The sequence below is a fragment of the Electrona antarctica genome (genome assembly GCF_951216825.1).
Source record: "Electrona antarctica genome assembly, chromosome: 6".
Lineage (NCBI taxonomy): Eukaryota > Metazoa > Chordata > Actinopteri > Myctophiformes > Myctophidae > Electrona > Electrona antarctica.
The window spans coordinates 53,815,917-53,832,148 of record NC_136811.1 but is presented as its reverse complement, the minus strand read 5'-3'; the positions used below and the strand labels follow the sequence as shown (position 1 = coordinate 53,832,148).

Sequence of the window (16,232 nt, the reverse complement as noted above, 5' to 3'; positions counted from 1 at the left end):
GGTCCCCAGTTCAACTATGATTATTTTGCGAGGTCCCCAGTTCAACTATGATTATTTTGCGAGGTCCCCAGTTCAACTATGATTATTTTGCGAGGTCCCCAGTTCAACTATGATTATTTTGCGAGGTCCCCAGTTCAACTATGATTATTTTGGGAGGTCCCCAGTTCAACTATGATTATTTTGGGAGGTCCCCATGTTCAACTATGATTATTTTGGGAGGTCCCCAGTTCAACTATGATTATTTTGGGAGGTCCCCAGTTCAAATATGATTATTTTGGGGGGAGTCCGCAGTTCAAATATGATTATTTAAGCGGGCTGAAATAGGATTTATATTTGCATCTGCAGCGTTCCATCGTGGTCTGGGGACTCGTACGCGTACCTTCCACGTGTATCTTGACAGAGAAGTTGTGTCCGTGTTGGTGACATGTGTACGCCCCGGTGTCTGTCACTGTCACCGCGGTCAGTGCCAGGATGCTGCCGTGCCTTCCAAACTGCACCCGTGCTCCTCCTCCTCCTCCTCCTCCTCCTCCTCGTCCAACTCCTCCTCCTCCGGTCACCAGCCTGCCGTTCCTCCTCCACTGAGCTCTGATCCTCCTCACAGCCCTGGTCACCCTGAGGGCCTCGCCCTGGAAACAGAGGAGAACAGAACCATTTAGATATAGAAACGTAGAAACGTCATTGGGTTGCAGTTCATTGGAGCGACCTGTATCTCGGCCGCCATATTTGGGGAAGGCACGATGCCACTCAAAGTGAAGATTGCAGCGCGTCCACGCCGGACATGCTTGCAGAGACTCTTGGGTAATGAAGTCAAAGACGATGGCTGCCATGTTATTTGGGGTCCAAAGTGGCCACTGATACACCATTAAGCTACATAGTTCTGCTTTAACCCAAGAGGGGTTCCCATCTAGGAGGGTTAGAACACCAAAAGGGGTTCCCGCCCAGAATGCATGGGTATTATATCAGTGGTCTTCAACATTTTTCAAACTAAGGAGCCCTTAGCTTATAGAGAGATGAAGTTAGAGACCCCCCACTGCATATTGTACAAAATTGTGTTGCAGATTAAACCTTTTCATAGATTTTCTTTTTTCATAGACAGTTAACCACTTTAATTTTTAGAAAACGTATACTTGGTCTGTTCTTTTCCCCCTACACCAAATGTCTGAACTACAAGCTTGTAGATCTGCCATTTTTCTAACATTATCCTTATACATTAACTATTATTATCCTCAGAAAGATACAATACAAGATACAATACAAGCTCACAACGCGTCGCGTTGAGAGCTTGTAGATCAGCTATTTTCGGGGCGCAACCCAGCACTGTTTAGCTATAGAGATGCGGTGTAACGACATGGATTTCTAAACACATTTGTTCAACGTAAAATACTGTGTTCACGTTCAGGAGACTTCGGGGAAAAAAACAATTCTCCTGAATGCTGCCTTCCGGCATGGCATGGAAAGGAGAGGAGAGGAGGGCATTTGCATTTCTTTCACCATAGTAGGCTAAATGCCTAGTTGTTTTACAGACGGGTAAAAGGGCAGGGGCTGAATTAAGCCCCCTTTGATGTCTATGTGGACACGTCCCTGGCCTGTACCTTTTCCTCCTCGTGTTCATCGTGGTCATCATCATCGTCGTCGTCGTCCCCAGCTGTCCAGTCATACTCATCGGAAGGAGGCAGTGTTTGATGCTGCTCCAGCTTCTCGTCTCTCACTGTGTTGTCTGCTGCTGCGTAAATGGTAAATGGTAAATGGTGCATTTATATAGCGCCTTTATCCAAGGCGCTTTACATAGATTGTGCATTACATTCACCCATTCATACACCGATTGCGGCGGAAGCCATGCAAGGTACCAACCAGCACATCGGGAGCAATTTGGGGTTCAGTGTCTTGCCCAAGGACACTTCGACATGTAGACAGGAGGAGCCGGGATTCGAACCGCCGACCCATGGATCATTGGATGACCTGCTCTACCTCCTGAGCCACAGTCGCTGCGTAGAGTCAGTCCCATCATTATGGCACATGTACAATGTTATTATGAATAGAGATCACTGTGTTGTCTGCTGCTGCGTAGAGTCAGTCACATCATTATGGAACATGTACAATGTTATTATGAATAGAGATCAGTCTCACTGTGTTGTCTGCTGCTGCGTAGAGTCAGTCACATCATTATGTACAATGTTATTATGAATAGAGATCACTGTGTTGTCTGCTGCTGCGTAGAGTCAGTCACATCATTATGGCACATGTACAATGTTATTATGAATAGAGATCACTGTGTTGTCTGCTGCTGCGTAGAGTCAGTCACATCATTATGTTATTATGAATAGAGATCACTGTGTTGTCTGCTGCTGCGTAGAGTCAGTCACATCATTATGTTATTATGAATAGAGATCAGTCTGGGAAACCATCGGCAAAACAAAAGTAAAAGGATATAGGAACTAGAATGATGCAATACTGCGGAATAGAGGGTATGCGTGTGACATCATCATACCCGGAAGTTATGCAGGAACGCCTACTGAGTGGAAAACACTACTTTCTGGCCCCTACATCCAAAAGGAAATGTCCTATGTGATTGCATTAGATGACCTTAAACAACATTAAATTCACTTTGTCACTCACTTTGCCACTCGATTTGCCAGTCGATTTGCCAGTCGATCTGCGATTCACTTTATGCATGCGCATACCATATCTATTGAGAGTGTGGTTGCCTATATCTCTATATGAATAAGAGTTGAGTTGGGTATGACACAGTATACTGTCCAATCAGATGAGGGCAAAGCGCACAAATGCCTTGGGAAGAGTTCCGAATCTCTGGCCCACAGTTTACTGAGGTTATGTTTTGGAATAAGGTTAGGTTTAACCGTTTAGGCATAGTTTAGTGAGGTTACGTTTAAGAATAAGGTTAGGTTTAACCGTTTAGGCATAGTTTACTGAGGTTACGTTTAAGAATAAGGTTAGGTTTAACCGTTTAGGCATAGTTTACTGAGGTTACGTTTAAGAATAGGGTTAGGTTTAACCGTTTAGGCATAGTTTACTGAGGTTACGTTTAAGAATAGGGTAGGTTTAACCGTTTAGGCATAGTTTAGTGAGGTTACGTTTAGGAATAAGGTAGGTTTAACCGTTTAGGCATAGTTTACTGAGGTTACGTTTAAGAATAAGGTGGTTTAACCGTTTAGGCATAGTTTAGTGAGGTTACGTTTAAGAATAGGGTTAGGTTTAACCGTTTAGGCATAGTTTAGTGAGGTTACGTTTAGGAATAAGGTTAGTTTAACCGTTTAGGCATAGTTTACTGAGGTTACGTTTAAGAATAAGGTTAGGTTTAACCGTTTAGGCATAGTTTACTGAGGTTACGTTTAAGAATAGGGTTAGGTTTAACCGTTTAGGCATAGTTTACTGAGGTTACGTTTAAGAATAGGGTAGGTTTAACCGTTTAGGCATAGTTTAGTGAGGTTACGTTTAGGAATAAGGTAGGTTTAACCGTTTAGGCATAGTTTACTGAGGTTACGTTTAAGAATAAGGTGGTTTAACCGTTTAGGCATAGTTTAGTGAGGTTACGTTTAAGAATAGGGTTAGGTTTAACCGTTTAGGCATAGTTTAGTGAGGTTACGTTTAGGAATAAGGTTAGTTTAACCGTTTAGGCATAGTTTACTGAGGTTACGTTTAAGAATAAGGTTAGGTTTAACCGTTTAGGCATAGTTTACTGAGGTTACGTTTAAGAATAAGGTTAGGTTTAACCGTTTAGGCATAGTTTACTGAGGTTACGTTTAAGAATAAGGTTAGGTTTAACCGTTTAGGCACAGTTTACTGAGGTTACATTTAGGAATAGCAGGCAGAGATTGTTCTACCGCTCCGCCAGATTTACGCCCGAGGAGGCGACTGTGTTTTGTGGTGAGCGTTATGGTATACATTCACACTGCTATACGTACTTACCATGGAGTGTGCCGGTCACTCCGGTGTTGTCGTCCACAGTGTGCGTGACCGTGGGGAGCAGAGTGCCGTCGCTGCGCTGCACCGCGGTGGCCGGACTCTCTCCGGTGGCGGTGATGTCGTTGTGGTGCGTTGTGCCGGTGGCCGGACTCTCTCCGATGGCGGAGACATCGTTGTGATGTGTTGTGGGGGTGGCCGGACTCTCTCCGGTGGCGGAGACGTCGTTGTGGTGCGTTGTGGGGGTGGCCGGACTCTCTCCGGTGGCGGTGACGTCGTTGTGATGCGTTGTGGGCGTGGCCGGACTTCCCTCTCTGGTGGTGACGTTGACCCGGACCCCGTCCACCATCACCCACCCACTGCAGCTCAACACCACGCTGCTGCCTGGGTGGAGGACCACCACGCCGGGAGGGGGGTCTGCAGATAAACAAGAAGAATGACACGCGTATCATTAATGGCCAGATGAAACATTAAGCGTTCTCCGTTGTGCATCTGTCCTCCCTTTTCCGCGGCGTTACAGACTCTGGGTTGAGACCATAGAGTTATAACAATATCTAGAGAGTTACAGACTCTGGGTTGAGAGTTATAATTATATCTAGAGAGCGGATGTGGAGCGACAGGACCCGCCATATTTATGACCCATGCACTGTGCTGGTACTGTACATGCACAGTATGCAGACACACAGTCTGACCATGTTGGTTGGTGTTTTTAGTTATCTTGACACGCTTTCAATGTCAGTTTTTGTTCAACTTCCTATACTTCCTAAATATAGCACGTGTTGACATATGTAGCCTCACACATTATTACACATAATTCTGGCCATTTCTGAAACCCGCTTAGAGGACACAGTTGGGGATGATTCCGTTTTAATAGACATAAATTATCTACAGAAGGGACGGCAATATACCTTATGGGGGAGGAGAACTTTTCATTTCATATTGTTGTGGTCGGGTAGAAACCTTGCATGTCCAATTCGGTTATTTATTTCTCATTGGGAAGCTTGCCATAACTCCACTGCAAGCGTTTTATAGGCTAAAAGTACCTGACCTGAGACTAAAACCTAGCTGTTTTCTATAAGTATTGTGGTATGAAAACCGTTTTTAGTACATAAAAAAAAAACTGAGAAAATTGCAGATTTATAAAGCTCACACTGCATTACATTGCTACTCATTGTGAGCTTGTAAATCTGATATTATTGCTACTTTAATGCGAACCCGGCATAAAAACAAAGGCTAATAGGCCGTTGATTTTTGAAAAGAATATACAATTAAAAAAAAACATGAAATGTGGAGATACACGGTTTCTGTCTGACAATTGAGACAATATATTCAAAGTCACATTCCTGTCCAGCACTACACAGAGAGGGTTTGATGTCAAGTGCCGTTGAGACACTGTGGTTGCATTTTCACCTTCCTCATTTAAAAGCCTGTCACTCTGTCGCTGCTGTTTAGCTTTGGACCAAGACGTTAGTCTTTCTTTAATTATAATTAAATAGACACTAAAACATATTTCAATAGAGGGAATGTGGCTCTGTGTGCAGAGATGGTCGGTGGGTAAACGATTCAATTACGATTCTACGATGCGTCTCGCTTTTCTGTATTACTGCACAACATGGCATGTTTTGCGCCAGTTAATAGTCAGATTCATTACAGATGCCTAAGGCCTGACTCACACGTGCACAACAGATTGATGTATAGCTGATGCATGAGACTTGTTTACTGATGCAAGCTCGCAATTCATTTCCAATGGGAGTCACATGGTTTGACACATTTTTGTTGTATGAGGGGGAGGGGGGCAGTCGAAACACAGCCGAAAGCCGTACAACTAAAATGTTGTGTCAAACCATGTGACTTCCATTGGAAATGCATTGGGGCAAGATGTAAACAAACCCTTTGTTTACATCTAGCATCCAACAATGTTGTATGCTAGATGCGAAGGTGTGAGTGAGGCCTTACCTCACTCACAACATGACATCTGCCACCCTCCCCCTCATACAACAAAAATGTTGTGTCAAACCATGTGATTTCAATTGGAAATGCATTGCGAGCTTGCATCAGTCAACAAGTCTCATGCATCAGCTATACAACAATCTGGGGGAGAGGGGGGAGGGGGGGGGGGGGAAGTGGAGACATGTTGACTAGAGGGGATGTGAGTTACGGTTCTGTCCCCATCGGGACATTAACTCAAACAGCGCCGCCGCTGAGTCGGCTGAACTTTAGACAGCACGCCTTTGTCGTTGTAACTGTTTTTAGTGAACTCACTTCCACATTCCTAAAGTGCACTTCAGCATTCCTGGAGTGCGGATCAAGTGTCCGGGTTATGGCACCATATGACTGGAAGAAACATTTGATGTTTGGTCACATTTGTACCCATTAGATAGCATTTTATGAGAGCAGTTTGCAGAATTACACAACTCAACACAAAAACTGTTAACTGTGAGTGGACGACACCATAAAGCATTACACTCGTTTACAATAGGGCCCACCCATTTTCAATTCATCAAAACGTACGAATATACACAACTATATAGTCAAAAACAGGAAATCATCATAGGAGGTAAAAAGGGAAAAGAAACATAATAGTGAGGGGCAAAAGGGGTGGGTGGGGGATTCAGATTTTACGGGGCCAGTTTCGCCGTCCGTAGGTGCCCTTTAAGAGCGGTTTTGAAGGAGGCAAGGGCTTTGCATGTCTTAATGACTGTTGGTAGGGCGTTCCACATTTTGGTGGCATAGGAGCGAAATTAATTTAGTCCCTTGTTTGTTCCGAATCTGGGTTGCACATGGTTTGTTGAACTCCCAACAGCTCTAACGTATATTAATGAGTGGAATTCCCCTTTAATAGTATATAGTTCACCCCCCAAAACATAACTTATTTTGGGACCTTGAGACTGACATCACATTAAGCAGTGTGGACTGACAAGGAAACTGCTGGAAAAGAAGGCCCAGGATCGAGGACTCTGGCAGACTGTATAGTCAACCGCCTATAGGGGGTAAACACGTGTATGTCACCAAGAGGGGGGCCGTGTCTGAAAAGCTAGCGGCGCCATTTTTGTGGGATTTAAACTCTAGCCCACATCACTCAGAATAGAGTGACGGACGGTGGTCTGTTTTTGTAAACATTGATTCCTTTGATTCCTTTCCTGGAATGGAATGGAAAGCAAAAAGGTCGGGCTCGACATACCTTACAAGCACCATTGTGAGATGTCAGTTTAGAATGGTTGCATGTCGTTTGTTGAACTCACGCTGGTGTTTAAAAAAAGAACGCACACGGATGGTCACTCACTGTGTAAACAAACCTGACAATCCCAGAAGTATGGCGGCCGCTACCACGTGACACATAATATGTTGACGCCCCCTCAAGGAGATTTTGGTACGCTCTATATGCTCCATGAAAAGGAGTGACGATGGGCATAAGTAAGTAAATAAGTATGCTGGGGTGTGTAGAAAATAAGTAGTTTTTTGAGGGTGAACTATACTCCTGTAAGTGGTAAGAGTATGTTGTACAACGGCGTGTTGTGGTGGTGGTTGACTGGACAGTGCAGATGGGATGTTGTGTAAAATCCACTTGGTTCATACTTCCTTTTTTTGCAACAACCTGTCATGTTCCCTGTTCTGTTGTTGTTCTGTTCTGCTCTCTCTCTCTCTGTCTCTCTCTGTCTCTCTCTGTCTCTCTCTCTCTGTCTCTCTCTCTGTCTCTCTCTCTCTCTCTCTCTCTCTCTCTCTCTCTCTCTCTCTCTGTCTCTCTCTCTGTCTGTCTCTCTCTCTCTCTCTCTCTCTGTCTCTCTCTCTGTCTCTCTCTCTCTCTCTCTCTCTCTCTCTCTCTCTATCCCATTCTACAAACTCTGAATAAATGTTTCAATCAATCAATGAATCAACCAGGTGTGATAAGGTGACACTTTAAATAAATAAATATCTTGGGTTTTTTTTCCCGCATCTTGAGAATGGGACACACAAGGAATCCTTATGCATTCTACTGAGAAATAGCCAAGGTTCTTTCCAAAACGCTCAGATGTGTGTATAGAGTGAGAAAAAGGAGGGGGCAGAGTATAGATCCCTGACCTCGGTCAATGACACGACATGCATTTATAGTAGTATTTCACCACCTTAAAAACACTGTGTAGCAAAGTATTGCAAAGACCAGCACACACACACGCACACGCACGCACACACACACACACACACGCACGCATGCACGCACGCACGCACGCACGCACGCACGCACGCACGCACGCACGCACGCACGCACGCACACACACACACACACACACACACACACACACACACACACACACACACACACACACACACACACACATGCACACACACACACACACACACACACTAACTGTCATTCCCTGTGACGGTACACAGCGAGGGATACTTTGGGAGAGAATACAGTAGAGATGAATTGGTTGGTGAAATGTTCCTTTAAATGTGCACAGCGCGGCTCATTGAACTCATGGAGCCTCAATAAACAAACACAGGGATTTACAGGACAAAGTGTTAACGTGCACGGGCGCACACGTCACATGCACGCATGCACGCACCCACACACACACGCACGCACGCACGCACGCACGCGCACACACACACACACACACACACACACACACACACACACACACACGTCACACACACGACACACACACACACACACACGCGGTATTATTAATGCCATTTAAACCCATTAAGACCAGGGAAGCATCTGTGTTAGTTTATCTACACTTTAACCACTTTTAAGTTTTAACCATTATTTGTACCTTGGCTATTCAAAAATAGCAGATATACAAGCTCATAGCACGTCTATATATTTGAACAGTTACTGCGTAACCCGTGTTCCCCGCTATTTAACCCATGTGTCGGTGCTGCGTAATACGCTAAACGCGCTATTTGTTTAATGTGTTTAATTCGCCGTTTTTTAAATAATTAAAAAGAAAGAGCGGATTTGTCGCGGACCTGGTGACGAGGCCCTCGCGTTATGATGATGAAACCTGGAAATCAAGCCATGCTCTGGGCTGCTAGGGCTTCTGGGAAAATGAGTTCAATGCAAGTGAACGGGCGGTTTGTTTGGACTACAACATGCTGTGCAGGCTAGCTGTTTTCGTTTTGCATTCTATATAACTCCCTTTTTGGGGGAATTTCTTAACCTGCAGACTTCCCAGTAAACTGACAACATTGACGCACTTCCACGGAACAGTGCCACGAAAGTTTTAGTGCACTGGAAGAAAATACAAAATCTTCACGTTGCTACATTTACTAAATGCACAATCCGAGAACCCATCGGCCAATGAAGGAGAAACAGCGCCCCCTTTTACTTAACGGAGTCAACAGTTCAATGAAAGTAGTTCAATATATCTACGTGAGCAGGGCCGGATCTACCATATGGGCACTTTGGGCACGTGCCCAGGGGGCCTTGGGCACCAGGGTCCCCTAAAAAAAAGGAAAAAAAGATTTTTTTTTGTAAATTTTTTTTTAGCTCCACAGAAAATGTCCCTGCTAATCCGAATGAAATAAATGTTGTCTAAAAAGATTAGTGTTTTATTGTTGGTGAGAAGGCAGCTGAAAAGTGCAATTGTGTGTAAAGCAGCAACAGTGCGCTAGATTGGCTATCACTCTGGGGGGGGGAGGGGGGGCGACTGGAAATAGGCCAATATAACGGCATAAAACCGCCTCAAAACGGCCCCAAAACAGCAAAAATGTTGCGTGCGGGTGAAGGGGGGCCCTTCGAGCTACAGTGCCCAGGGGCCCTCAGAGGTGATAATCCGGCACTGTACGTGAGAGAGAGAGAGAGAGAGAGAGAGAGAGAGTATTAAATGCATGGTCAGGGACCACATGCAATACCTTCACGGACCACCTGTTGAAAACCATGGCTTTAGGCTATTTGAACCCATTCAGGACGGAAACCCATTTTGCGGTTCTTGTTGCTATACACAGTATATCAAGATTCAATACTTTATTGCCATGTCAACAGAGTTTATTGGAATTTGTTTCAGTGGCATTCATTGCAGTAACCGGGGATAGAGACAACAATTAGAACTACACAGCTGCAGCCATATTTCGGCGCTGCCCTCAGCTTTCTTGCATCTCGAGATATGCGACCGCCTCCAGTGAGTAGCAAGAAAGAATATAGAATATAGCAGTGCGGTTCCCAAACTTTTTCATCTCAAGGACCCCCAAATTGACACTAATTAGCTCACGGACCCCCATTCGAAAATATATTATGCCAGGGAGTCTGCAGGGACCCCCCATAATAGGAGATTTTTACGGCTCTAGCAGTGATTCTCAACCCGTTTAATTTCAAGGACCCCCCTTTTGATATGCATTAGTCTACTGACCCCCATATAATGGCATTTCTATCTCTGGGACCCCCAATTAATATTGTAAAATCAATGTTAATTTAACTGAGATAAATTAGAGACGGGTCCATTTGGTTAGTTGGTTTGTTTGGAGAGTGTACAAACTAGTGTACACATGAGTGTACAAGAGTGTACAAATGGAACCAAATGGACCCGTCTGACCGATTTGGTTCCTAACTATCATTTAGCTGGGGACCCCCTGGAACTCCCTCAAGGACCCCTGGGGGTCCCCAGACCCCACTTTGGATACTGGTATATATAGCAACATAACATTTCAGTCATAAATGGGTTAAAACAGCTTTAAAAAACAACACATTGCATCGTTGTGAGCTTGTAGATCTGCTATTTCACAAGACAATCTTATATGGAATATTAATTTAGACATTTTAACAACACATCTTGTATAGGGGGAGGGTGGGGTATTTTACCATATGCACGTTAATTTGGGGGTCCTTGACACGAGCATGTTCGGGAAGCAACGATGTAGGCCTCGGCGACCTTACAGGCGTATTCAAAGGCTAAACGTAATTTAGATTATATATCTCTATATCTCTATCTCTATCTCTCTCTCTCTCTCTCTCTCTCTATATATATATATATATATATATATATATATAATGTAGACATTGCACTGTATACTCATAGTTGCATTGTACAGATATTCGATAGACGGAGGTTGCTTGTGATTCTTCTTGACTATTGTTATGTATTTGATGTACTATATGTGTTGTTCTCGCTTACTGCAAGTCGCTTGTACAGTACAGGGGATGAACAGGAATTAAAGTGACATTATTTACACAAACAGTGTGCCTGGTGGTGGTGGTGTGAACAACCACAGTGAGGTCACAACAGTGTGCCTGGTGGTGGTGGTGTGAACAACCACAGTGAGGTCACAACAGTGTGCCTGGTGGTGGTGGTGTGAACAACCACAGTGAGGTCACAACAGTGTGCCTGGTGGTGGTGGTGTGCGCTGCAGTAACCACAGTGAGGTCACAACAGTGTGCCTGGTGGTGGTGGTGTGAACAACCACAGTGAGGTCACAACAGTGTGCCTGGTGGTGGTGGTGTGCGCTGCAGTAACCACAGTGAGGTCACAACAGTGTGCCTGGTGGTGGTGGTGTGAACAACCACAGTGAGGTCACAACAGTGTGCCTGGTGGTGGTGGTGTGCGCTGCAGTAACCACAGTGAGGTCACAACAGTGTGCCTGGTGGTGGTGGTGTGAACAACCACAGTGAGGTCACAACAGTGTGCCTGGTGGTGGTGGTGTGAACAACCACAGTGAGGTCACAACAGTGTGCCTGGTGGTGGTGGTGTGCGCTGCAGTAATGCAACAGTATGTGTCATACATTGGGAGCTTTGTGCAAGCACGTGTGAATCACTTGAAATTGTAATAATAATCATAATCATCAATCATCACTCGAATGCCCGCGAGATCTGCGACACAAGCTGCTTCCACTGGTCTCTGTTGCCACACCAAGTTCATTCACATGTCCCTATATATACTCAGAACAGAATATGAATGGGCTAAAATAGCCTAAAGCCAGGCTCTGCCAGTGGGCCCAATGAGGCCAACTCCTTTCACCTTTCCAGCCTCTGCCTCAGCCAATTGAGGCTCACACAATCAGGCTCTGCCAGTGGGCCTAATGAGGCCAACTTCTTTCATCTGGGCCAGGCGCTGCCAGTGGGCCCAATGAGGCCAACTCCTTTCACCTTTCCAGCCTCTGCCTCAGCCAATTGAGGCTCACGCAATCAGGCTCTGCCAGTGGGCCCAATTGATTGCCAAGTACACTTTTCAGTTTGCAGTGTCCATGTGGGACACCGGCTGCCAGTTAAAACGGGTGCTATGACAACGTATATCATTAGGTTCCCAAGTTGCATCGTTCCCAAGTAGGCCGGTGGCCGACTGCGACGGGCACGTACAGGCCTAGTTTAGTAAATGTAGCAAAGTGAATATTTTGTATTTTCTTCCAGTGCACTAAAACTTCCGTGGCACTGTTCCGTGGAAGTGCGTCAATGTTATCTGCAGGTTAAGAAATTCCACAGAAAATTGAGTTATAGAATCTCAAGAAGGGTACATGTTCCAGCTTGCCTAATTACTAGGAAATGTGTCCATATAATCATGTCACCATGTGTCTGGATGTCTGCAGGCCTACTGTTTATTTAGGCCTGACGTCGAAATTTCAGAAAAATGTCCTGACAGTTTTCTGAAATACCTATGTTTCTATATCAGTGGTGCTCAATATTTCATGTTAAGGACCCCAAAAATGATATGTAATTGGCCCCCATCTGAAAATGTGTTATTCCAGGAACCCCTCAGAAGCAAAGATTTGAGTTAAAAACGTTCGCTCTGAAAGAATATATTCAAAGATTTGCGCCACATTTTCGCGATCTTTCAAAAATAACAGACCTGCACTGTACTGTACTGTACAAGCTCGTTTAGCGCGGCACCAAATGCCGCACTATGAGCTTGTAGATCTGCTAAGTAGGCTATAACATAAAACTTAAAACACCAAAAGGGGTTCCCGTCCTGAATGGGTTTTAAACTGATTTTAAATGTTGTTGGGGACCCCCGAGGTTCCCCGCACCCCACTTTGAGAACCACGTGTATCTAAATAAATAAACTCAAAGGGATAGTTACAGTATCCCTATCGATTCCTCGCCCTGAGACTCGAATTCATGCATATTTTGTAGTATTTGTCCCGTTCCTATACGAGCAGCAGCGGTTATGTACACACAAAGGAGACTCCGAGTAATCACACTCACACTGCTGCAGTCTGCTCATCTAATTATTGGCTTAGGGATAAGACAAAAAAACAAACAAACAATACAAAAATCTATTAGGAATGCGACTAAAAACAAACACAAAAATCTATCGAGTAACCGATAGAAGAAAAGGACTTATTTGGGGGGGTGAACTGTATCTGTATCTTCCTATAGGTTATACTGTACCAGTGGTTTTCAACCCATTTCATACCAAGGTCCATTCATTATTTGACATTTGAGCCACGGACCACCATTTGATGACATTTAGCCTCTCAGACCCATTTGAGCCACGGACCACCATTTGATGACATTTAGCCTCTCAGACCCATTTGAGCCACGGACCACCATTTGATGACATTTAGCCTCTCAGACCCATTTGAGCCACGGACCACCATTTGATGACATTTAGCCTCTCAGACCCATTTGAGCCACGGACCACCATTTGATGACATTTAGCCTCTCAGACCCAAAACTAAAGAATATTTTGTTGTCGTTGGATTAGATTCTGTCCACAATTCCATGCTGTATTGATGTTGGTACCATTAGGAGAGATAACAGGCAGACGATCAAAATAACAATTCTTCTACATTCTCTAATAGTGTAGACGTCTTGTGAATTAAGCAATGCAGATGTTTAACAATAATGTAACTCCTGAGAGCGTAAAATGAAACCATTCATGAAACCATTCATTTTGCGCTCTCAAGAGTTAAATATCTATAAGGGTCCATTTGGTTACAACCTCTCCATCATTTAGCTGATGGGAACCACCTGGAACCCCCGCAAGGACCACTGGTGGTCCCTGGACCACTGGTTGTTGAGAACCACCATAGGCTATACGGTAAATCAGACTATACATTGTTGTTATGTTTGTAGTTAACAGAGAATAATGCAGTTATGATAAGCATTTATGCAACAGGTTAGAGGCAGCGGTTCTCAAGGTGGGTATTAAACCAGCACTTTAACTATTCATTCGCTATTCGGAAATATAGACGATCTACAAGCTCACAATGTGTCACATGATCCAAATCGGAACGCATTGTGATCTTGTAGATCTGCCTTTTTTTTGCAATGTATTTCTTATTTTATAGAATATTTCTGCCTTAATACACAGTAAACATATTACATTATAGTTATTATGGGTCCATTTGGTTCCATTTTCATTTTGCTCTCAGAGTTAGATTATTTGGTAATTTCACAGTTAGAAAAATAAAATAAAAAACACTTAACACAGACTGGTCACCAGTGTTGATTTTGTCGACTAAAACTATGACCTTTTTTCACTGACGAAAATCTATGATGACTAAAACTATATAAGCACGTAGCGTGCATAGATCGGCTATTTTCAGCATGCAAAGTGCAAACCAAGTGTAAAGTCAGTCACGACGACGCCACCAAAGCCTGCCAAAATACATTATGTCGACTAAAATCATACGATATTTAGTCGCCAAAAGGACTGAAACTAAAACATCTCAGATGACTATAACATGTGACTAAAACTAAACGGAAATGTTATTCAAAACACTATATATGACTAAAACTAAATCAATAGTGCTGTCAAAATAAACATCATTGCTTAGTAACAGACTTAATCAACTCACCTTTCCGTGGACAGCTTCCCAGTAGAAACCCACGCGCGGGGAGCGCACACACGCCAGCACACAGGAGCAAACACAGCAACATTCTCTCTCTCTCCCTCTCTATCTCTCTTTCCACGCCGTCAAGATCAGCCTAGCTTTCTTTTGTTGTTGTTGTTGATATAATGTCTCCTCTGCCCGCAAGACATCGTCTTTACACACTTTACATATTTGACAGGAGTCAAACTTCCCCCCCCTTGTGTGTGTGTGTGTGTGTGTGTGTGTCTGTGTATCTGTGTGTGTGCCTCTGCCATGGCCACAGGGTTCACACAAACACACACGCACGCACGCACGCACGCACGCACACACACACACACACACACACACACACACACACACACACACACACACACACACACACACACACACACACACACACACACACACACACACACTGCTGTGCTCTCCTCTCCGCAGCTCCGTTATTGTGAAATCCTCCCCCCCTTCCTCTCTAACAGAGGGAAGCCCTCAGCCCTGTGACAGCGAAAACACTGTAGCTAGCCAAACAGTGGCCCGGGGTCCATTTTGAGGCCACGCAATTATTTTAAAATATACCCATTTTTGTGTAAAACCAAAAAAGGACAAAAAAACACAAATACATAAAATAAAAAACAATATTCAAAATTAGGGATCAATGAAAAGAACAAAAAACATTGCATGGATGCACCTGGGAACGTATCCTCAGTGATGTATCCCAACGTCTTCCGGGTTTCGGGTCTCGCAAAACATCATACCCCTCACTCAGGTGAACCAGCCCGGGGGATCAAGTCCCGACTTACATCCCAGTAGCTAAGTAGTAGAAAGTAGTAGAAAGACAGGGTCACACAGCAGACCGTCGCACCCAAACTACTCTGCCGGGATTGGGAGGTCCGGCGCGTGGAAGGACTAGGCTCTGTGGGTTGACTCCTGTCCGGGCCCCTCCCACGTCTCACCAGGTCCACTCCTGCTCTCACCAGGTCCAGCCCCTGTGCGTTGCACCAGACTCCCAGCACTGCTGCACTTCATTCAGGAGTGGCGGATTCTTGAGCTGCAATGGTTCCGCAGGCTCCACCAGCAGGGGAACGGAGGTGAATGGCCCTCCTAAAGGCCTTACCGCGGGCTGCTGGGCCTCCTCCTCACGGAAGACACAGTCTGGGCCGGGGGCGCCAACCCATACTTCTGCCGAGTGCCGTCTACTAAAAACATAATCAAATTAATTAGAGCTTTGTAATTAATTCATCAAAATTAATCACACGTTTGATCGCATATCAATATTTGTGTCCGGGTAGCTCAGTTGGTATGTCTCAGCTTGGGGTGTAGCACATTACATTACATTACATTACAGTCATTTAGCAGACGCTTTTATCCAAAGCGACTTACAATAAGTGTATTCAACATAGGTAGGGAACAAAAACTACTAATCACCAGAAGTCTTTAGTGCATTTTCTGCAAAAACAAGCAACCAAGAGTATACCTAGCGCTAAGGTAAAAGTGCAATATATCAGCTACCTATTTCCTTAACCGGATGAGACAAAATAGCTAAATCAAATGAGCATGAGCTAAAACAATTAAGTGTATC

At 44.4% G+C, this 16,232-nt stretch overlaps 1 protein-coding gene across 2 annotated transcripts in view; it reads right to left on the bottom strand.

Annotated features, from left to right (window-relative positions):
- il6r (interleukin 6 receptor) overlaps positions 1 to 14,864 on the bottom strand; it is a 38,638-nt gene extending 23,774 nt beyond the window's left edge. The window contains exons 1-4 of one of the 2 annotated variants that reach the window (XM_079503451.1): positions 14,639 to 14,864; positions 3,928 to 4,338; positions 1,593 to 1,723; positions 380 to 626 (exon numbers count right to left, since the gene is read on the bottom strand). In XM_079503451.1, the coding sequence (XP_079359577.1) occupies positions 380 to 626; positions 1,593 to 1,723; positions 3,928 to 4,338; positions 14,639 to 14,720 (871 nt within the window). In that variant the 5' untranslated portion in view covers positions 14,721 to 14,864. The remainder of the gene's footprint in view (positions 1 to 379; positions 627 to 1,592; positions 1,724 to 3,927; positions 4,339 to 14,638) is intronic. The other variant, XM_079503452.1, reaches the window with a different exon arrangement.
- Positions 14,865 to 16,232: the final 1,368 nt, after the last annotated feature.